Source organism: Protopterus annectens, chromosome 13.part0 (genome assembly GCF_019279795.1).
Source record: "Protopterus annectens isolate FY-2018-M chromosome 13.part0, PAN1.0, whole genome shotgun sequence".
In the NCBI taxonomy this organism is placed as follows: Eukaryota; Metazoa; Chordata; order Ceratodontiformes; family Protopteridae; genus Protopterus; species Protopterus annectens.
The window spans coordinates 595,694,396-595,718,142 of NC_056747.1; the positions used below are offsets into that span (position 1 = coordinate 595,694,396).

General features: G+C 38.8%; 1 protein-coding gene across 4 annotated transcripts in view; it reads left to right on the top strand.

Moving 5' to 3' along the window:
- The window catches only part of RAP1GAP2 (RAP1 GTPase activating protein 2), a 2,340,619-nt gene that overhangs the window by 317,887 nt on the left and 1,998,985 nt on the right, over positions 1–23,747 (top strand). For all 4 annotated transcript variants that reach the window (XM_044054262.1, XM_044054256.1, XM_044054258.1 and 1 more), the window contains exon 2: positions 7,129–7,164. Coding sequence is in view for 3 of the 4 variants with exons in the window: in XM_044054256.1 (XP_043910191.1) it covers positions 7,129–7,164 (36 nt within the window). In the remaining variant the exon portion in view is untranslated. The remainder of the gene's footprint in view (positions 1–7,128; positions 7,165–23,747) is intronic.

Sequence of the window (23,747 nt, forward strand, 5' to 3'; positions counted from 1 at the left end):
ATAACTGTGTCTGTGGGTACCATGGGTTTGATCACTGCATACATTTCTCACATGCTGCTATTTTTGGTAATTTTCATCCATACTTAAACTGTGGTTGAATGATATTTCAGTCGAACTGCAACAATTTGACTATAATATACTTGTAGGAGTTATCTGCTTACTCTACAGTTGTGTGGCCATGGAGTTAATATATTTAATTTTCAGGGATGTTGGAAGCAGAGCTCTTGATGTTAAAGTAGTGTTTATAGTTCTTTTAGGTGATCACAAATGTAATGCATTTGTTTTTGTCTGTGATCTCGTAAGTATGATTTTTTTAGATGATAGTGATCACTGATGAACTGGTTTGATGCATTCACTGTAGAGTAAAGTTCATTGGCAATTTAAAGAAATACAATCATATCTATCTATATGTATATATGGCTCGACTTCATATAGTCAACTTACCATTTCATTGACTTTCATATCATTGAGAAAAGAATGTCGGAAGTTTAAAAAACATGAACATAGAGAGCATTGTACTTTCCCTCCGAGTAAGTAACCACTTGGCTACCAACAAATAAAATAGAAATGTAAAAAAATTAATCCTGCCAAAGTGGTGGGCTTCACCCCACATCCCTCTGTGTGAGGGGCTGCACTACCTACATCCTCCTAACTAAATATGCCAACTCCGAGATTCCAAAGCAGTGGAGAAAAGGGCAAAGTTCACCATGGTGGCCAAGTGGTTACTTACCCAGAGAGAAAACATGATGTTCTGGGTGTTTGTGTTTTTAAACATTCAACAGTGTCATCTTGATAATAAGTCAACAAAATGGTAAGTTGAATAAATGTAGGGGATGTATATATATATATATATATATATATACACACACACATACACACACACATATAGCTATAGATATATATACAGTGATAGAAAGAAATCTACCTGTCTATCTATATGTGTGTGTGTATGTATTTTTATATATATATATATATATATATATATATATATATATATATGCTGAAACAGGAAGATACCTTATATTAGATATTTTAAATACTGTAAAATGTACTATAATTTATTTTAACATTTGTTTTCCGACTGGGTCAGAGCCCATTTTCAGCAGAGGCCTGGGAACAAATGCTCCAGATGCATGTCTTTGGAATGTTGGGGAAACCCACATGAAGGCAGGGAGGACATGCAGACTCTGCACAGGAGGCACTCCAGCTGAGAATCGAACCGGAGAACCTCTTGCTGTGAGGTGACAACTGTAACTGCTGCACCACTGCACCTCCCTTATATATATAGCTCAGACAGCTCAGATGGCTTAGTTGTAACTTGCTGTGCCTATAGTGTGCAGGTTCCTTGGTTTGAGACTTGCAAGGGCTGGTTATTTAGGGGGAGAGGCTGGCATAATGGTTATAGCTTTCCTTAGAAACACAAGGTGCAGGATTTGATTCTCACATGGGGTGATTGACTAGGCTTAAAATGGCCCATGAGGGCAGTTAGTCTAGTACTAATCTATGATATTTTCTATGATATGTGTACATGTGTGTGTGTATATATATATATATATATATATATATATATATATATATATATATATATATATAAATATAGGTTTTTTTTTTGCAATCCCAGTTATTCATGGGAGGCACACTGAAATGGTAGTTATATTAGGGGTTAGCAGTAGTTTCCAAAGGCAGAAGAAGGTAGTGAAGCACTCAGAACAGAGCAGAAACACTAGTGATGTACAGTACTAAAGTGCAAAAAATATAGATAGAGAAACATACTGTAGCCTGTAATTCTTTCAGAGGAAGAGCTGTTTAACAAAACATCTATTGTAAATAAAGATCTTATACCATACAGGCAACAATACTTTCTTTATTTGGTTTACCATGTTATGCTGACTGAGCCAAGAGCAGTAAGGCTTCTTTTCAGCAGTAGCCTGGCGAAAGCTCTTGAACAGTGAAAAGAAAATGCTTTTAACATAAATTTCAATGTGGCAATCAGAAGAACAAAAGGAATACATTTTTCTTAATGGAAGAATATGTAAACAGATGGGTAGTACATATAGTGCTTTATACAAAAATAAAAACAGAACTGAGCATATATGTGAACAAGAAAAAAGTTAAATCCAAATAAATACATCACTGATCCTAGCTACATTATAATTCAATTTGCAACAGATCTTAGAAGTGCATTGAGTAGCCTTTTACCATAATATGTTATTACAATGCAGTAGACAAAATCTTTTTTATTTTAATATTCTGCTGCACAGGCAAACCGTATTCATGATATAATTAGCTGTAGATTCAAGTAAGTTAGTACAAAAAATGAACTCGGCAACAAAAAAGATTAGGAGCTGTAGACCTTTCAATTGTTGCTATCTTATTAGTGGAATGGGTGATGCACTAAGGAATTGTGTAAGCATATCTAATGGGCAGTGTACTTTTATGCAAAGTAGTTTTAAAATATGCTTCACTATAACAAAAATCTTTGTATTCAGCTGTTGAGCCACAGCAGTTAATGAGACATCAAAACTTTGAGTAAATCATTTAACACGTATAAATTAAAGGCTGATTTGAATGTATTTTATTTATAGGTGGTGCTCAGTCATACTTTCATATTAGGTTAACTGCCTTTCTAGGCCTAGCCAATTATCCTATTTCAGAATCAAACCTTGTGCCTTCAAGGTATACACCTTAACTATTATGCCAATCCCCATGTCAACCATGTTACTGTAAAATAATAGGAAGATTGTTTAAATCAAATTTATTTCCCTTATTTAGCAGACAAAGAAGAGTGCTATACTGGGTGTACGAGTCCTACTTACTTGAAGTCCGTTATTTAACTGGGAAATGCATAATAAGGGTGAAGTGGCAGGTACAATGAACTGTGATTAGAGTGCAAACCCAAACCAACAGGCTACATTTTGTCATCTTGCCTTCTCATTAGAATGCAGAAGTCTAATCCCCTCCTTGGAAAAAATTTTTTCCACAAACTTTCTAAATGCCAAAAGAACTTATTCTTATGAAGCTTATAAGATATATGAAGCTGCTTGTCCTGTATGTTTTAGACTGTTTAATGTACAGTGGCAATATTACAGAATGGGTGGGGCAGTTCGTTTACAAGGAGCACTTCTAATCAATTGATGCTGTTATTGAGGTATGGGTCCAGATTTGCTTCCTGGCACCATGAAAGTTTATATGTAGTAAAGGGGTATCTTGTAGTCTTTATGTATAATTTCAGGGGTCCCTGTTGTCTGTTCTACTTTACTGTCTATCAAGGCACTGTGACATTCTGAGTTTACAAATACAGGTCTGCTTTTTATAAACAAAGAAGACATTACTGATACCTAACCAATTGACCATACTTGCCCTGCCACAAGGTTTGAGCACTGAAATATACATCAAGGAACAGGCTGCTTTAAAGTGCTATTGTGAGATACTGCACCTCACCAGTCTCAGTCTCTGTATATTACAGCACTTGGGCTGCAGAAATGTGGAAGAAAGGGAAATACACTTACTCACTTTTCCTTTAGTCATTACAACCTCAGAGGTAGTATGAGAGAGGGTGTCACTGGGTAGCAGCGGGCACAGCACCCTTAAAAAATATTGTGCAGTTAGATCACATTTAGTTAATTATACTACAGAAGTCTGGTGGCCAGAGGTGAGATCATCCATAGAAGATAGGGAGTGATATATATATATTATCAGATAACCATTTAAAATGTTGGGACCTGCTATTGTGAGACCCAAAACACAGAGACTGAATAGCTAAAAAAATGTTCTTACATATGCCAAGTCTGAGATGGCCATTTCTTAGAATATTCCCTTTAATCAATGGCATGGTGATCTCATAGTTGGTATATACAGGTTTGTGGGTGTTGGGGGCTTGCCTACCACATTGGGAGGTGCAGGGGGGCTTGCCCCCTGCAAAAAAGAAGTTTAAAGGAGAAGAGTGATCTTCAAGATTTGCTGTTTTCGTGTAGTTTCAATCTTTTGTTTTCAGCTTGTCAACACTCAGCATTTCGAGTGCTGACATTTCAGTAGGGGGCCATATTATTTTCATTAGGGCAAAGTAGGCCCAAAATGTTGGTATCTTTTTGCTTTCCACTATAATCTCAAATGACATATTATATGTTTTAATATAGCTTCCATCAGGGTCCAGACATCATAACTTCTAGCTCCATGGCTTCTGAGAACGAAAAAGGGATATCTTGTTGTCTTTCTGTATAGTCTTAGGTGTCCGGTTAGTTGCTCAAGTTTACCTTTATTGCTAGCCTTCCCAGCAGACATAGAAGAGAGTTCTGGGGATTTACGAGTCCATCTTACTAATGTAGTAGTCATATGCATTGCTTAAGATTTCAGAAAAGACAAGAGCCTTCACTTTATACAGGAATAGATAATTTCATCTCCATTTTAACTGGCAAATTCAGTGGAGTTAAAATATATAGAATGCCTGGACTGTGTGGTGTATAAACCCGATGCACAGTGTTTTACAATGACAAGGTTTCAGTAAAATTAATTAATCTTTTATACCAGAAGTGGTACCTTCTGTTTCTTTGAACCAGCTAATTTGGTTGATAGGTAATTACTACGAATGGAGCCCAGGACACCATTGAGAAGCTTGGCCTAATTTCTCAACTACCTGATGGATACAGATGAGGAGTTCCAGGCCTTAGCAACCTTGTACAAATACAGACAATGCCCAGCAGATTTACTAGATTTGTAGACAGACAGGATTATTTTGGTCACTGGATCACAATGACCAATTGGGAACATGGTTGTGTAGAATAGTTTTTAGTGCTAGACAGACAGATGGATGCCGGATAATTTTATAGGTGGTAAGAAGCTGTGTATATGTTAGTTGATTAAGCTGTACTAACCAGTTTAGGCTTTTTAGTGCTATACAGATTCTGATTTCCCAGAGGTGATAACTGTGTTGACTTTAGAGCAATGTCAGACCTAGTTCTGCTCCAAAATCTATCTAGAATATACAGCAAGAGACACTGTTAAATGAAAATGTCATCTAAAGTTGAAAATAAACATTAATAACAGATAAAAATGATGTAGTTATATTATTACAATGTCTGCCATGCTACTGCTCTGCTACCTTACCAGAGCTGTTTATCTTCTTTATTATCAGAAAGAAAAATGAACAGGGAAATTAAATAATAAACTACCACCGTTTAGTAAATAGGTGCAATGTTACAAAAGTTAAACCAGACTTATTCAGAGTCACACAGTAGGCAAATGGAGACTTGACAGAATAACACCCTGGACTACAGGAATTTCATAGCCTTAATCCTCTGCACTAACTTCTAGACCAAGTCAGATTTAATGTCTGCATGTTATCTCAACTATTAGAATTCTCTGTGAAAAACCTTACCAGTCTAAATGCTCATGGCTTACAGGGAAAAATACAAGTGTCCCTGTTGAAGTGATGGAAAGATCCTTTGTAGTATCACCCAGTTGAAAGGTGGTTAAAAATTAAAGTAGGACTCTCAGAATTGCTTCTTGTCTGAAGACATCTCTTTATTCATAAATAGTACTTTACAGGCAGTTGAGCACTCCTTGGATAATGTGTTTATGGCTTTGGAAGCCAAGCATTCTAGAGATTGATCCATTTGTCATCCTGGTGAATGCAGTCCTTTCCCACTTCTCAGTTATTCAGAGTAAAGGGGAAGGGTAGCCATTGACACACACTCTCTCTCACAGCTGAGATAATCCTTTATGAATTCCTGCCATCTGTCTGATGCTATTCCTAATTTCTAAGTTCATAGAAGAAAGAATAATAGTGTTTCTCATAACTGCAGTAGCTTAGAAGGCATGGCTTCAGATAGTGTGAGCCTTTGTGATACCAAAACTTTTTTGTTACAAACTGAGGATCTCTCCATTATTAGGTCAACTGCCCTGACACCATAAAAGGGACCAACTTCCAGCATGATTCTGATGGATTTCTAACTTTGACTCAGTAATTGCTCAAGCCTGTAGGAAGCCTTCCACTTGGCAGTTGTAAGCTTCCATGCAAAATCAGTTCTCAACATAGTTGGAACAGTACTCTTTGCCATTACAGTCAGCTTGCATGTGGACTTGACTTGTCTTAGACATCTGTATGATCTAGTCCTCAGATATTCCAGAGTCAAGGTGTAGATCATAGTCCATCATGACCTTATGAAGGAGAGAATTGTGTCCCAGGATGACTGGGTCCAACAGTTCCTTAAAGGAGTACCTCATCTCCATCTTCCAATGATGAGCCCCTTGCTTTCTGGGGACTGAACTTCATGGATGCCAGGCTTGTATGTCCCCTATGTTGCATCAGTGTACCATAATAGTAATTAAACAGAGCCCTAGACAAGGTGGAATGTTAAATAAGTAAATGGTAAAGGTCACAATCTCATTTTCAGAAAATAATTCACCAAAGCAACAGCACAGGGCCATATGTGACACAGTGAAAGAAATGGCAACAGCTAGATACATTATTAATTAGGTAAATTAAATAGTCTTTCTAAAACAAAGTATTCCCTTTTCTCAGTGGTTTATTAACCTTGAAATTGTAATAGTTAAGTAGCCGGGGATGGGTAGGGTGTCAATGTTTGTGAGCCTGCCCCCCCCCCCCCCGGTAATAAGTGTAGCTGACACTATTTCAGTTATTACACCTAATTAAGTATTATACAGCTGCACTGAATTATTTTCAGTGAAGAGCCCTTTAGGAAACTCAGCTGTATCAAGATAACATGATTCCGTTTTGGACATATGTGGTGATAATCATTTTGGTATGTGCTACTTTTAAACAAGGTAAAATTGGAGGAAACAAAAAAAGAGAGCTTTGCAGTTGCTTGTATTGGAGTTAAGATGCGTTGTTTGTAATGTTGTTCACTGGTTGTGTTTATTCATTTATTTCTCTTAACATATTATATACCATCTTGAAAAATCTTATATAGATTTCTTGTAACACAAATATGTTAAGCAAATCCATTTGAAAAGAAAGCTACTAATAATTTCATGCAACTGTAAGAAAAAACATTTTGCCAGTCATGAAAATACTGATTCTGACTGACAAGGGAGGGGGCAGTGATGAATTTATATTGTGAAAAAAGTGTTCAGGCTTTGTAAGAAAAACTGTATTTTTTTCTGTTGTAGGATTGACAAAAGCACCATTGCAGCTCTGAAAGTCAGGTAAGTAACTGAATATTAATCTGCGTTTGTGTCTTTGAAATAGTATTTGCAGTATACCAGATGGTTATTTTATGAGCTCATTGATGATGATAATTTTAATATGCCTCTTTGTATAAAATTGAACCAATCATATTTTTCCAACCTTTCTGATTAACTACTGTTAGAACAGCCTTGTTGTCTGTAGAATTAGAATCCAATAATTGATGAATGGTAAAATGTTGTGTCTTTCGGCTTTTCCCGGTTAGGAGTCGCCACAGCAGAACTCCAGTCTGCTAATGATTGGCAGTAGATTTTTATGTGCCGAGTTTCCGGCTCTGACGCACGACCTTCAGCGAAGGTACACCCATTCACGCATGTCTCCACACAGAAGACGCTCTAGCTGAGAATCGAACAGGACAACGTCTTAAGTCATATAAATTATAGGACCTTCAAAACTAGTGTAATGAGGCTCACGTCTTTGCTCATTAGCAATTTCTGGCACTACCCTTTGATACCAGCAGATTGACTTTCATGTGTGGTCGTTTAGTTTGTGTTCACATTCTCTTACCCAGGCCTCTTATCTTCCCCACACGTATAGCAGAATGAACATCTATAGTAGTAACAGTATTTCCCACCACCGAGTGGACTTGGAGCATCCAGCTGTTTCCTTTGCTTATTTTGGCTGTGTGGGTTTCAGTGAAGTTTAGTTGTTGCAAGTCTGAATCTAAAGATATACTAGTGCACACACAGAGTTTTTTCTCATTTTGAAAGAACTTTATTTCATAGGTTCACAGGCTGGTACTAGGCTATTCGCTCTAAGGCCTGTACAAGCCTAGCCATAACAATTCCCTGGCTATTTCTTCCCCCAATATTTACTTCCCTGGCCCCCTGTCTACAGGGCGACTAACGTGATCCCAGGGGTAAATTTTCTATCTTCCATCCAGTTGTCAGTGCTCATTTTGAAGAGGACCAAGGAGGTGCTCTGCTTGACATGCATGGGCAGTCTATTCCAGAGTATAGGGAGTTACTGAGTCAGGAACCTATCCCTCCAGCATGTTTTGTTCATTGTGATGACAAGGTTTAGGTCCCTGGAGTGTGTGGCTCTGATGGATTGGGATTTCTTTAAGTGTAGCATGTCCAACAGCTCTGGGTTTGACATGGCCTTGTATGTTGGGTAGAGATCGCCTCTGAGTAGACAAAATGCAGCAGAGTATAGCTGGAGATTTTTTAGTCTGTCAGCTTAGGGCATCTGCTTTAGGCTTGTGATTCTTTTAGTGAGGTGTTTCTGTGGCCTTTCCAGTTGTTGCAGATGTCTTGTGAGGTACATATCAAATGGGGCATTGTATTCTATGATGGGTCTAATGACGGATGAGTACAGTGGGACAATGACCTCCTTTTTTTGGATGAAAAGCTCTTAGTGATGAGGTGTGCCATGTAGAAGGATTTCCTGACTGTTGTGGCTATGTGGTTATCGAAGGTGAGACCACTGTCCACCTGTGTTCCTAAGTCTTTTATCACACTTTCGGTGTTTAGTGTACTGTCACCTATGTGGTAATTCATGGGTACATGTTTTTCCCAAAGGGGATAACTATACATTTTTTGGCATTGAGCTTGAGCCCATGGCTCTGGCACCAAGCATCTGTTTCTATAAGGCCTTCTTGCAGAATATCCACATCATTTGGGGATTCAATAATGACTCCCAGTTTGCAGTCACCTGCAAACATTGTTAGCCAGAGTCCCTTAGTGTTGACCTGTACTTCAGAGTAGTAGATGCCAAACAAGAGCGGTCCCAGGACTGAACCCTGAGGTGCTCCACTTGTCACTTGTCTGGAGCTGGATTTGGAGTTGGTTACTTTTACAGTGTGGGTTCTGTCAGTAAGCCAGCTGGCAACCCATTGAGTAATGTAGGGATTTATACCCAGCTTAGTAAGTTTATCTGTGATTTCAGAGTGAGAGATGGTGTCGAAGGCCATGGTGAGGTCCGATAGGCTGTGCGGACCGCCTTACCCTCGCCCACAGCTCTGGAGACTGATTCAAAGAAGTCAATCAGGTTCAGGAGACATGATCGGCCCTTCACAAACCCAAACTGGGTGGAGTCCAGTGTTTGAAGGTTGCTAATGTCTTTGTTTATAAGTTCCATGATAATACGTTCCATGACCTTCCTTCTCAGGCTTGTCAGACTGATGGGATGGTAGTTCCCATGATCCAAGGTGGATCCCCCCTTGTGGAGTGGGATAACTGTAGCTTTGCGCCACTCAGTGGGCACGAAGCCTGAGGTGAGGCTATGATTAAACATGACAGTTACTCTTTTCTATCAAAATGGAGCACAGAAGAGATGGGTAAAAGAAGGGGGAGCAGCAGAATGGTGAAAAGGTCCAAAAGACAAAGACATATAATAATGCCCCCCCCCCCCCCCCCCACACACACACACACACACACGCACACTATAAGCCATATCAGGTAGTAATTAACCAGAAAACAAAAAAGGAAGGAATAAAGATAACTCACCAGGAGAGCATAAAGTATATTAAGTAAAAAAGCAGCATGAGATATATCAGATATACGAGTCAGTAAGTTTTGGTTTAACCTTTGTAACATTGCACCTATTTACTAAATGGTGGTAGTTTATTATTTAATTTCCCTGTTCATTTTTCTTTCTGATAATAAAGAAGATAAACAGCTCTGGTAAGGTAGCAGAGCAGTAGCATGGCAGACATTGTAATAATATAACTACATCATTTTTATCTGTTATTAATGTTTATTTTCAACTTTAGATGACATTTTCATTTAACAGTGTCTCTTGCTGTATATTCTAGATAGATTTTTGAGCAGAACTAGATCTGACATTGCTCTAAAGTCAACACAGTTATCACCTCTGGGAAATCAGAATCTATATAACACTAAAAATCCTAAACTGGTTAGTACAACTTAATCAACTAACATATACGCAGCTTCTTACCACCTATAAAATTATCCAGCATCCATCTGTCTGTCTAGCACTAAATACTATTCTACATAACCATGTTCCCAGACGGTCATTGTGATCCAGTGACCAAAATACTCCTGTCTGTCTACAAATCTAGTAAATCTGCTGGGCATTGTCTGTACTTGTACAAAGTTGCTAAGGCCTAGAACTCCTCATCTATATCCATCAGGTCAATAGCCTCCCTCCCATCTTTCAAAACCACTCTGAAAGACTTTCTAGCTAAAATCTGGCTCTGTTCTTGCTCAAAAACAGGATAAGCTATATCCCTAAATGTGAACAGGTACCCTTTCATTCCTTGTACCTCCTTACTCTCCCTTCTTCACTTGCTTCCTTACTTCTATCGAGTTCTCTTCCCTGACTTTTTCTCTTGTACCATAAACCTGCTTTTCCCTCACTTCATTTTGCAGTTCATGTTTGTATTAGACTAACATACTTTTAATTTCCTACAACACTGTAAAATTTCTCGAAATATTAAATGATGGTCTTATAACTTGTATCAGTTCTTAAGTAATGTTTTTATACTCTGTTTAATTTATTGTAACTGTTTAAACTGCAGATGTTTTGTTTTATTTTTGAAGATTGTAAAATTATTGTTCTTAAAATGCAAGCTTTTTCCCCAGGTCTCCACTGGAAATAGGCTTCTATCCAGTTGGACTTTCATGGTAATCAAATGTCAACAAATAATAAATTCATGAAAATAGTGATATTTGTAGACACCCTTTGGAGTAGCCTATGTTTTCCAGTCGTTAGAGAATTTTCTTGCCTTGAATCTCTGAAATTTTACTACTTGTACTAAACGCTTTGAGCAAAAGGTTACAAAATGTAACCGTGTAATTAATAATTATATGCATTTACAAGGTGCAGAGCAACAGTAATCTCTTGTTTTCAGCTAGACATACTTTTGAGGGCCATATAGATTCACAGGTTCATAGGTTTATTGTAGGCTAATGACAGCCATGTTCTTTACAAGCCTAGCCTTGCAATCTAGCCCAGTCTTGTTCTACAGTCCCTTGGAGTCCTATATGGTTCTGTATGTTAGTAAAGGGGTAGCTAAGGGTTATGTTGGGGGTATTTTAGTTTGGGACTCATTTACTTAATGTTGACTTCTGTCCATTAGAGACATGGGGGCCAGATGCGGGGTGAATTTGCAAGTTCCCGTCCAATGATCAAAGTTTATTTTAAATAGGGTCAGCAATGAACTCTGCTTCACGGAGATGAGGAGCTTGTTCCATAATGCAGGAATCCTATGAGATACATACTGGCCCCTCCAGCAGATTCTGTTTATGTCGCAGACAAAGTTCAAGTCCTTGGATCTAGTGTTTCTACAGCTGACTGTCTTGCAGATCTGCAAGAGATCCATCAGAGCTGGATCCGAGGATGCCTTATATGCTTGGCGTAGATCACTTTTCACTAACCAGTAGGAGACTGAGTACAGAAATAGGACCTTAAGGTGATCTGTGTAGGACAGGGTATTCATACCTTGGATTCTCCTGGTGAGTAACCTTTGAGGGTATTACAACTGTTACAAGTGCCTGGGTAGGTACATGTCAAAGGGGTCATTGTACTCAATGACGGGCCTGATAAGGCCTGAATAGAGTGGTACTGTAACTTCCTTGAACCTGGATGCCATACCGTTGCTTATGATTTGGGAGACAGAATGATTTTCTTACTACCTTGGCTATGTGTTGGTTGAACTCCAGATTACTGTATGTTCCCAGATTCCTAACTATTGGGTCAACTCGGTGTTTTATCAATGAAGTAATTAGCTTGAGTGGATAATTGTCCAAAGGACACTATAATGCATTTCTTTACATTGAATTTTAATCTGTGGCTTTTGCACCAGTCATTTGTTTGTGCTAGACCCTCTTGTAGGATGTTGGTGGCATGGTAGATCTATGATAGCTCCTGATTTACACTTATCTGTGAGCTTGGTGAGACAGAGGCCTTTGACAGTAGTCTTGACATCTGAGAAGTAGATGCCACACAGTGGTGGACCCACCATGTAGACCTGGAGTACTCCACTTTTGTCTGGTTTCTCGGTGAAGGTGACCTCACCAATCCTTATTTCCTTGGTCCTAGCTGTCAGCCATCTGGTGAACCAGTGAGTTATGTAGGGATAGTTCTGACAGATCTTTCCTTAACAAAGCCAAACTAGGACGGGTCCACTGTCTGTAGGTTGTCAGTGTCCTTGATAATTTCCATGATAATTCTTTCCATGGCTTTGCATATTAAACTTGTCAGACTGATTGGTCTGTAGTTCCTGGGGTCAATTGATGGTCCACCCTTATGATAGGGATAACCATTGCAGCCCTTCATTCACTTGCCACATAACCTGTTTTGTGGCTCTAGTTGAAGAATGCCTCAAGTGGTCATACTAGGTCATGTTTTAGGCTATTAAGGAAGCAACTGTGGATATTGTCAGGGCCCACTGAAGCAGTGTTTTGGCCTTAGAGATCCCCTCCAGGACCTGCTCCCTGTTGGTAGTTGGAGGATTTTACAGGGGAGACTGGGGGGGGTGAAGTTAGAACTAAACTTATCAGCCAGTAGATTTGCTAAGTCACCTTGGTCAGTAAAGGTTGTGCCATATGCCACCAGTTCTGCACACTGCTGAATATTACCTTTAGGGTGCCTGACATAGCTGAAGAAGACCTTGTGATTGTCCTTGGCCTGAGAGGCTATCCTGATCTTGTAATTGACTTTGGACTTTGTTAGACCTTGTAGTTTCTTGTTTAGTTGAATCCATGAGCTTTTGTCTCTTTGAGAGTTGCTCTTTCTGATTCTGGCCATGACTTTTTTCTTTTGTTTTATAGCCTGTTATGGTAAAGGTTCTGCTAATGTGGTTTGTTTTTGGTGTTAGCTCTGGGCTTACTTCTGGTAGATACAGCAGCCTCAATGCAGCCATTTGCATGTTTGCAAGGGTTTCTGTAAATAATTCTGCATAGGTAGCTGTGTACTCCAGGTTTGGGGGAGTCATGAAATTTGACAAACTGTTGCTTAATAGGATGCAGTTTGCTTTTGAATAGTCCCTAACTGTTATGGGTTTAGTTGAGTTTTCTGGGCTGATTTATTTCAAGGGAGACAGCTTTGAGGTCTAAATTCATCAATGAGGATGTGACATGGGGGAGGACTTGAGTGCAATGCTTTCCCATGTTTGTGTCTACTAGGTCCAATATGATTGCTCCTCTGGTTTGACAGTGCACTATCTGGTCCTGGGTGTTTGTGTTAAGATCCAGGAAATGTGCCTATGAGTTAGAGGCACTGTACATTTCTCAGTCTATAGAGAAGTGTTAAAGTCTCCAATGAATTAGATAATTGGTTGGATAGTGAGCACCTCCAGTAGGTCTTTGTAAGAGATGTGAGGTTTGTGGGTCATAGAGGTGACCTGTAGCGCTCCAGAACATGGATGGCAGCCTTGTCTATAGAGACTTATATGTGGATAAACTCCAGGGCATCATTCTGTTTAGCCAACTTAGAGTTGTATTTGCTGCTAATGTACATCAAGGCACCTCCACTTTTCGCCTTTGTCTTTGGAAAATTCAATAACCTTTTGTAAGTAATTGTAGTGGCAATACACTGGTCAAAATCAAGTTTGCTAGATTAACTGTATCTTTGCTGGCAGAGTGAGATAGACAATTTTAGTGTGTTAAGTGCACTGAGCAAAGGATTAGGTGAGTCAAGAAACACAAAGCTGTTATTCACACAGTAAGAGAGAGAGTGGTGTGTGAAAATGTAAATAGAATGTCTTTGTATGCAGCTAATTGCTGTGCATTGTAAGTACAGTGCCCAGCATGTAGTTACAGATTTTAAGTTTTTGTCCACAGAAGGGCATCAAATGTGTACAAACTAGTAATAGACCCCTGGAATCAGAGAGAAATTTATTTAATTTGATATCTTAAAGTATCACATAATTGCATTTATTTGTATTTGTTGACTTAGGTAGTGCATTGCTCAATATTAACATTTATGAGACTCTGCCTTAGAGAACTTGCAGGTTAAATGACATTCTTAGAGTTACACAGTAGTCAGTTGGATGCTGAGGGAATTGAACACTGTTCTGCAATAAGCAGCTCATCAACATCTTATAGCCTTAGTTTGGTGCATTAACTGCAGACCATTCAAATTTATTACCACACATATTAGTATGGCATATGTTCATGATTTTTAGTAATTGTAAAGTGCATTTTGTTTAGATATTTAGTATTTTACAAGAATGTGTGCATCCTTTAAAGGCAGAGACGTTTGGCTCTCCTGTCTCATTTATGCTGCAAAAACAAAACTTAAATTCTTGATCTTTCCCCTTGTACCCTGTTTCCACATATGTATCCCTGCATCTATGTTAAGTTGCATACATATATATGCAGCATTAAATGTAGATTCCTGAATTGTTGAAAGAGCTACATTAATAGCTATAGCAGTCATGGCTGGGGTGAATAACATTTGCTTGAAATAATTTCAGGATTGCTGAATTTACATGAGATTATGTATGTTTCTGCATTACGATTTTGAAAAAAAAATACTGTATCTGAACTGTAGAAGTTTGCAAGTTTCAGTCCTGTGCTTTATGTCAATAACAGCAAAATTGAAATAGTTTATTCTTCAGCTACATTGCTATGACAAAGTCACTGACAGAAGTTTAGAAAAGAACTTGCACATTGTAATGATTCATACAAATGTATGTCTGAGTTAAAATGAAAAAAAAAATTCCCCTCAAAGTTAGAAGTTCCAGTCATGTGCAGGTCAGAAATAAAAGCAAAAACTGCTGTTTCGACTTTTTCCACAGTGAGAGTGTTCTGTCCAGTGTGTGTGTGTGTGTACATACATACCTACAGACAGACACAGAAGTACAAACAGTGGAGTGGGCTGACATGGTGCCTCACAGTTTTTGATTTTACAGTTTACTTCTTGGGTAGGGTACTTCCTGTGTGAAGTCTGCTCATCTTCCATGTGTTTGTATGAGTTTCCACCAAATGCTTGTTTCCTGCCACATCTCAAAGACATGGCAAGCATGTCATACATAAAATCATGGTGTGTGTGTGTGTGTGTGTGTGTGTGTGTGTGTGTGTGTGTGTGTGTGTGTGTGTGTGTGTGTGTGTGTGTGTGTGTGTCTCCTTTATAGTATTAGCTTTTTGTTTTGCACCCAGTGAGTACCAGGAAAAGGAGCTCCCCCACAACCCTAAATTTGATAAAGTCTATAAGCAAAGTAAATGATTACGTATAAAATGCACATTATATAAACACATGCACAACATGAAACCCCAATATCATTACACTTATAAACTAACAGATACTCCCACTAACAGCCATCACCATCCATCATCCAAACTCAGCCAGTGCCATTACCCACTAAAATGTATCATACTTAACTAGCCCATAAACTGCACCTCTCAATAACTCCCACCACTGAGCTGTATCTCCCACTCCAGCACCATGTTCCTCCATCTTTATTCACGACTCATTTTCATACTTTCTATCACATAACTTCATTAAAAAATTAATTTATGCCAACCAACCTGAAACATGGTGTTCACTGTAGCACTGCATCCCCATCACTATATACCTACAAAATGACCGACTTCAAAGAATTGCAACTAAAATTACAAAGCAATAAATACAAAGACAGCAAACTTACTTTTTGTCTTCCTATTCTCAATATTTTCATCATAAAAATATATGTAATTACACACAAAATCAAACACACATGCTACCCTCAGACCCTTATCATTGCTGCTCCTATATCTCTGTGGTTGGAGTGTATCAGCATACTATGAACACTCATCAGAGTGAACAGAGACAAAGCAATCATTTTACATTGAAGTGTAAAGTGATCCAGCATCAGGAAAAGAAAATTATTACTACTTTTTTGCAGGGGGGGCTGTGCTATTAACTTAAAGACAGCGTAGCAGCAGGGTAAGGGCAAATTCCCTTACCCCACTGCAACGCAATCCAATGTAAAACTCTATCAGTAGAAACTCCGTGTAACAGAGCATTCACTCATATGAGTATCTGCCTTTTTTTTACAGTAGTAAGCAGTGTTTGCTCATGTGAATGTTCACGCTTGTCAACTTTAAGCCTGTGGAGATATAAACGTAAACCCTGGGACACTCAATCATCACATTCCCTCTTATCAGCAAATAAGTCAAAGCCAGTCATCTCAACCACTATGCCTTCAGGTCTCAAGCTCTTTAATCTAAGTATCCATATTTTATCCAATTATTATTTATCCATATTTTTTATTAATATCCATTTATTATCAGAGGTACAAGCATAGGTCTTATCACATAATCCATATAGTTTATCCCTTACTGAACCTGGTTTAAACCCTCCATCAAACATGAAGAATTTTTTCCACAGGGCTACAGTATTATCAGGTCTGATACCGGCGATGTTTTACAACAGTACCTTTCAAGTAAAATCCATCACTCCCGAGCACTCAGCCAACTAAACTGGTTGAAATTCCACAACTATCAAAAATTCTGTTAGCTTAAACTTGCTCAGACATATTTCCTCACCCAACCAAATATCCAGAAATAAAGATAGCAATGATGTGGTACTCCTGATCTAGACCACTCGGGTCTAAGGACACATATCTTGCCCAAGTCTGTAGACCAAACACTAAACACAGTGAAGCAATGTATTCATATGTATCCAACTATTGGAATCAAGACCTAATATAAATCATGAATCCTAAATACATCAGATCAAACCTTTGGACCCAAGCTATGGTCTTATTTCCTAGTTAAATATTCCTATAACTCTGTCCATCTGTTCTTTGTCTGTAGTAACGCTTTATTCTTGCATAATGTAATCATCTGGGTTTTCATCAAAAGACCTAATAGCTTAACCACACCTAGAAATCCTTAACAATCAGTTCGCTATCTAGTTGTAATGCCCTTCACATTTTATTGCACCTGTTTATTAACCTATTGGAAACCCTTAACATTATCATTGCTACAGAAAATTTGAAATGCAACTCTATGAAATATAATGATTTACAGGATCTATCACTTTTTTATATACTAATGTTTGTATCTTGTATGTGACAGTTACCATTTGCTGTTTTGCCGTGTATTGCTTGGTACTGTATTGTATGACATCTTAAAAGATTTGTTAACTGTGGAGCTTTTCTCCCCTGGCCTCTGCTGAAATGGGGCCTGTCATGGCATATCAGTCTTTCCCAATAAACAAATGCTAAAAAGTACACACACACACACACACACACACACACACACACACACACACACACACACACACACACACACACACACACACACACACACATTTTATATATACATACAGACAGGCTAATGATGCAACTTACCTTGTTACCAAAGTATACTATTAAATGTGCCTCAGTGTTTAGCAAAAATATACTGAACACATGAAAAAAGTAAGAATAAACTCCTAACAAACTTTTCTGAACTTATTTTAATGTATTAACTACTAGTACATAAATGTCAGATTGGCAGTAATGTTTCTGAAAATTAGTTGCTCACAAAATAACCTCCAAGACAAGGCATAATGAGAGTGTACAAAGGATTATTTCATTATCATATTCTGTTAAATGTTATGCAGTACATTTCATAAATCAAACAGCTGTATTTGTTTCTTGTGGCTTCCTAATATATTGTAGTGTCTGAGCTTAACTCACAGCTCATCTACTTGTGTTTTAAAAGTTGCTTTTCTCTTTACACTCACGACAGAATATTTTTTAAGTAGGGCTGTGCCTCCACACCTTTTAACTTGTGTAAACAAAACTCCAGGTTACACAAGCAAGAACAAAAGGTAGAAAAACAACTTTTAAAAACTCATTGTTTCAATGAGCTGCATCTGTAGTAAATTCAGATGCTAATAGTCATAAGGTTTCCATTTCTTACAGGAATTCATAGCTATTTAATAATGATAGACAAGGATTTTATAAATGCAGCAATGTTGCAGTTTTAGGAGGGAAGATTCCTCTGGTGGAAGACATACAATAAAACATTCATGATTAAATTATACATTATACAGGGCTCTGGTCCATAGATGTGACTTCTCGTCACATTGTCAAAGTAAGGTGGATAAGAGCTCACTTCTCATTTTATTACATCTCCCAACTATATTTTCCTATTGTGACAGACAAAAAATGTTATTACAACTAATTCTCAAAATGCAGCATGAAATAATCATATTTTTAATATTTATCAAGGGACACATCAAAGTGAATAAAACAGATGAAAGGCTGAAACCTTCTTCTTCTTTTGGCTTCTCCTGTTAGGGGTCACCACAGTGGATCATCTGTTTCCATTTCTTCCTGTCCTCTGCATCTTGCTCTGTCACACCAACCACCTGCATGTCCTCTCTCACCACATTCACAAACCTTATCTTAGGCCTTCCTCTTTTCCTGTTACCTGGCAGCTTCATCCTTAGCATCTTTTTCCCAATATATTCTGCATCCCTCTCAGCACATGTCCAAACCAATGCAACCTTGCCTCTCTGGCTTTGTCTCCAAACCTTCCAACCTGGGCTGACCCTCTAATATACTTATTCCTAATCCTGTCTACCCTCGTCATACCCAGTGCAAATCTTAACATCTTTAACTCTGCCATGTCCAGCTCTGACTCCTACCTTTTTGTCAATGCCACTGTCTCCAACCCATATAACATAGCTGGTCTCACTACCCTCTTGTAGACCTTCCCTTTAACTCTTACTGATACTCGTCTGTCCCAAATCACTCCTGACACTCTTCTCCACTCACTCCATCCTACCTGGACTCTCTTCTTCACCTCTTTTCCACACTCACCATTACTCTGAACTGTTGATCCCAAGTATTTAAACTCATCCACCTTTGCCACCTCTACTCCCTGCATCCTCACCATTCCTCTATCCTCCCTCTCATTCACACACATATATTCTGTCTTAGTTCTGCTGACCTTCATTCCTCTTCTCTCTAGAGCATATCTCCACATCTCCAGGGTCTCCTCCACCTGTTCCCTACTCTCACTACAGATCACAATGTCATCTGCAAACATCATAGTCCACGGGGATTCCTGTCTGATTTCATCTGTCAACCTGTCCATCAACATTGCAAATAAGAAAGGGCTCAGAGCTGATCCTTGATGTAATCCCATCTCCACCTTAAACGCATTTGTCACTCCCAACGCAGACCTCACTGCTGTCACATTACCCTCGTACATATCCTGTACCACTCTTACATACTTCTCTGACACTCCTGACTTCCTCATATAATACCACAACTCCTCTCTAGGCACCCTGTCATATGCTTTCTCCAAGTCCACAAAGACACAATGCAACTCCTCCTGACCTTCTCTGTACTTCCCCATCAACACTCTCAGAGCAAACATCACATCTGTAGTGCTCTTTCCTGGCATGAAACCATACTGCTGATCACTAATCATCACCTCCCTTCTTAACCTAGCTTCCACTACTCTTTCCCATAACTTCATGCTATGACAGATCAATTTAATCCCTCTGTAGATACTACAGCTCTGCACATCACCCTTATTCTTAAAAAATCGGTACCAAATCACTTTTTCTCCATTCCTCAGGCATCCTCTCACTTTCCAAGATTTCATTAAACAATCTAGTTAAAATCTCCACTGCCATTTCACCTAAACACCTCCATGCTTCCACAGGTATCTCATCTGGACCAACAGCCTTTCCATTATTCATTCTCTTCATCGCTATCCTTACTTCCTCGTTGCTAATCCACTGCACTTCATGATTCACTATTCGCACATCATCCAACCTTCTCTCCCTCTCATTCTCTTCATTCATCAGCCCCTCTTTCCATCTGCTCAACACACTCTACTTGCTTGTGAGTACATTTCCCTCATTATTCTTTATCACCTTTACCTGCTGCACATCTTTCCTAGCTCGGTCCCTCTGTCTAGCCAATCGATACAGGTCCCTTTCTCCCTCCTTAGTGTCTATCCTTTCATACAACTCTTCATAAGCCTTATCCTTAGCCTTCGCCACCACTCTCTTTGCCATGCACCTCATGTCCTTATACTCCTGTCTACTTTCTTCTTTACCTACCCATCACTTCCTCGTCCCCTCTGTTCCCTTCACCAACATGCCCATTGAAATCTGCACCTGTCACCACTCTCTCACCCTTGGGTACAGTCATCACTACTTCATCCAACTCACTCCAAATATTTTTCTTTCTCATCCATCGCACACCCAACTTGTGGAACATATGCACTAACAACATTCATCATTACACCATCAATTTCCAGCTTCATAAACATCACTCTATCTGACACTCTTTTCACCTCCAAAACACTCTTAGCATACTGTTCCTTCAGGATAACCCCTACGCCATTTCTCCTCCATTCCACACCATGATAAAACAATTTGAACCCACCTCTGATACACCTAGCCTTGCTCCCCTTCCATCTGGTCTCTTGCACATACAATATGCCAACCTTCCTTCTGTCCATCATATCAGCTAGTTCTCTCCCTATACCAGTCATACTGCCAACATTCAAAGTTCCGAATCTCACTACCACAGTCCTAGCCTTTACCTGCCTTCAGGCATGCCTTCCCTCTCTTCTCCTCCTTCGGCCAACAGTAGCCCAATTTCCGCCAGCACCCTGTTGGTGGTCGTTGCTAACCCGGGCCTCGACCGATCTGGTATGTATATCTGTACTGTTGTCCGCATGTATGATTTGGCAAACTTTTACGTCGGATGCCCTTCCTGACACAACCCTCCCCATTTATCCGAGCTTGGGACCGGCACAAAGAAATGCACTGGCTTGTGCATCCCCAGTGGCTGGGTTATGAAAGGCTGAAACCTATATATGTAAAACACATTTTTGAAACATAACAAGAACATTTCTTGTCATCTTTTAACATACCTTTGTAGAAATGAGCATACATCAGGACATCTAAAACATAAATGGGAGATTTATGGTATTGACATTAATATTCATTGCAGAAAACATTTTTGTAGATGCGATACAGGTCATGTAATTCCACTATCAAGAGGCTGACAGTTGATTCTGGCAGCCCATCTAAGGATATCATTGTGTTTAGGTACACACAGAAGACTTCAGAGTAGCCATTCAACAAACAAAGTGCTCCACAGGTTGGAAAAATTAACTATTTACTGAAATCTATAAATAGTTTCTGTGACTATTTCCATGAATAATAAGCTTGTCTGTCAAGTTGCATCATTGTTTGAAACAAATTTCTTCTCTTTTCATCCAACATTTAAAAACACAACATTTGACTCAAACTGCAATTTAAATAATTTAATATTGAGTAGCAGGTGTTCTAAGAATACTGTTGTACCACTTAGTTATTTTTGATAATTGAGAATTTGTTGACATGATATATTGGAAAAGACTGCACAGGCTGAATAAATTTAAATTCCCAAAAGATGTGAAATATATTTTTGACAGAATCATCCCATGTAATATGTCATTGAGAGATGTTAATTTTTTCATGGCAGCTACGCTTTATGGCATTCTGTGAAAGTTTGAATTTGGAATAGGGTAAAATGCTGTAAGCATTGCACTAGACTCTTCCCCATTCTGGATATATATTTATTTCTTTTACTCTTGACAGACAATAAGAAATGTGTGCCAGAGTAATTCTGGATATATATATATTTATTTATTTCACTCTTGACAGACAATAGCATGAGAAATGTGTGCCAGAGTAGTAAATGGGATTTAAAAGTGAGTTATAGCTAAATGAGAGGAAATGACACAGTATGGCAGATAAAGATCATAAGTGTCCATGAAACTGTGGAGTAACTTTGTCGGGTCTGTATTATATTATCGCAGGCTTACAAAAGCGAACGATAATTAATCGACCCCATGTAAGTGAAAGCTTGCAATGTCGAAACCTCAGAACAGTGATTTTTTTTTTCCCAAGGGAAAAATATAGCTGTTCTAAAATAAAAAAAAAAAACAAAAAAACTTTAAAACATTACATAATGTGGGGGGCTATACCCCCCACACCCCCCCTACTTAAATATACCAACTTCAAAATTGCACTACAGTGCCGAACATGGCAAAGTAACGAAAGTGAATTCTTTGCCAGGGAAAGAATTTGCTGAAAAGCCACTTCGCTATTTTGCCTTTTTGCTCTTCTTAGTTCGATCAAGACGCATTCAACAAACTGCGTCTGCGATCTTGTAATAGGGAACCACTTTTTCTCTCTTATTAGAAAGCATCCAAATCAAAGGGTAAAAGGTCGTACTGACAAACCCTTCAGTAAACTGCAAGAAAAATTCAGTAAAGCTAGAGTCTTCACTGTACAACACCTTAAACCTCCTTTAGTGGTGACCCGCGGGATATATACAAATGACCCATTAATATATCTCATGGACCTCCACTACAAGAAGTTTAAGGTATTATGTAGTGAAGACTCAAGCTTGGCTAGGTCTGTCTTGTAGTTTTTACTGAATAATTTGTCTATGTGTTCTGTTAACCCTTTGGTTTGGATATTATTTGAGATATTTTGTAGGAACCCTAATGTTTATGGATATTAGGCTTGGATTTAAGCCCTTTGTTTCTAAAGTATAGCCAAACAGTCTACTTATGCTGTACTGATGAGGTCAAAAAAGACCAAAACATGCATGTCTACAGCTAGTGGGGTTTGGCTTTATTGGCCTTAATTACTTAAAAAAATAAAAAGTCATGGGCATTCAGAAGCAATGCAGGTGAAACACTGGGTATGTCCTTAAGGGGTCATTTGCATATATCCCATGAATCTCCACTATAGGAGGTTTAAGGTACTGCACTGAATTGTGTATTCATTTTCATATTTTAAAATAACCCCGGTTTTCTCTTAGAAATTACCTGTATGCTATGCAGATTTTAAGATGTTATAATTAGTTCAGACATCTAAAGGTGTTCTGCTTTACTATGGATTTGTGTAAAATAAAAAAGTTTATCAGAAGATGCTTACCTGATTCCCCTGCTAAGTAAGACAGTTTTAGCTTTTCCCTTGCATATTGGATCATTGACACATGTATCCTATTATAAGTGCATCAATAAAACACTGTTGTTGTTGTTGTTTGTCTTTTGGCTTTTTCCCGGTAAAGGGTCGCCACAGCAGAACTCCAGACCACTAATGATTGGCAGTAGATTTTTTACGAAATGCTGAGGTGCCAGCTCGATGCCCAACCTTCAACGAAGGCACGTCCATTTACGCACGCATGTCTTTCAAACACTACCCAACCGCGGGGAGGACATGCAGACTCCACACAGAAGGCACTCCCAAGCCACGCCGAGAATCAAACGGGCTCTTGCTGTGAGGTAACAACGCTACTGCCGTACCACCGCAGCATTAAGTAGCATATAAAGTATAGCTCAGATTGCTGATGAAAATAAAATGCTTATTTAGCCCCTCTCCAGGACATAATCATAATAACTCCTGCAGTTCCTAGCTTCAAAAATTAATATATTAACCTGGTAAAATTGTATCCCTCGAATATGGGTACTCGTCCAAGCTAAATTATTTATAGCAGCATTCCTTTTCTTTGCACGTTTATTCAGACTCCCTGAAATCCTCACTGCTGCCTCAGTCTGAATTACTCTTCATATTCATCCATCCACAGCCCCTTTGCATGTAAGTGGTATCGAAGAACAGTTGTGGCAGGGCTAGC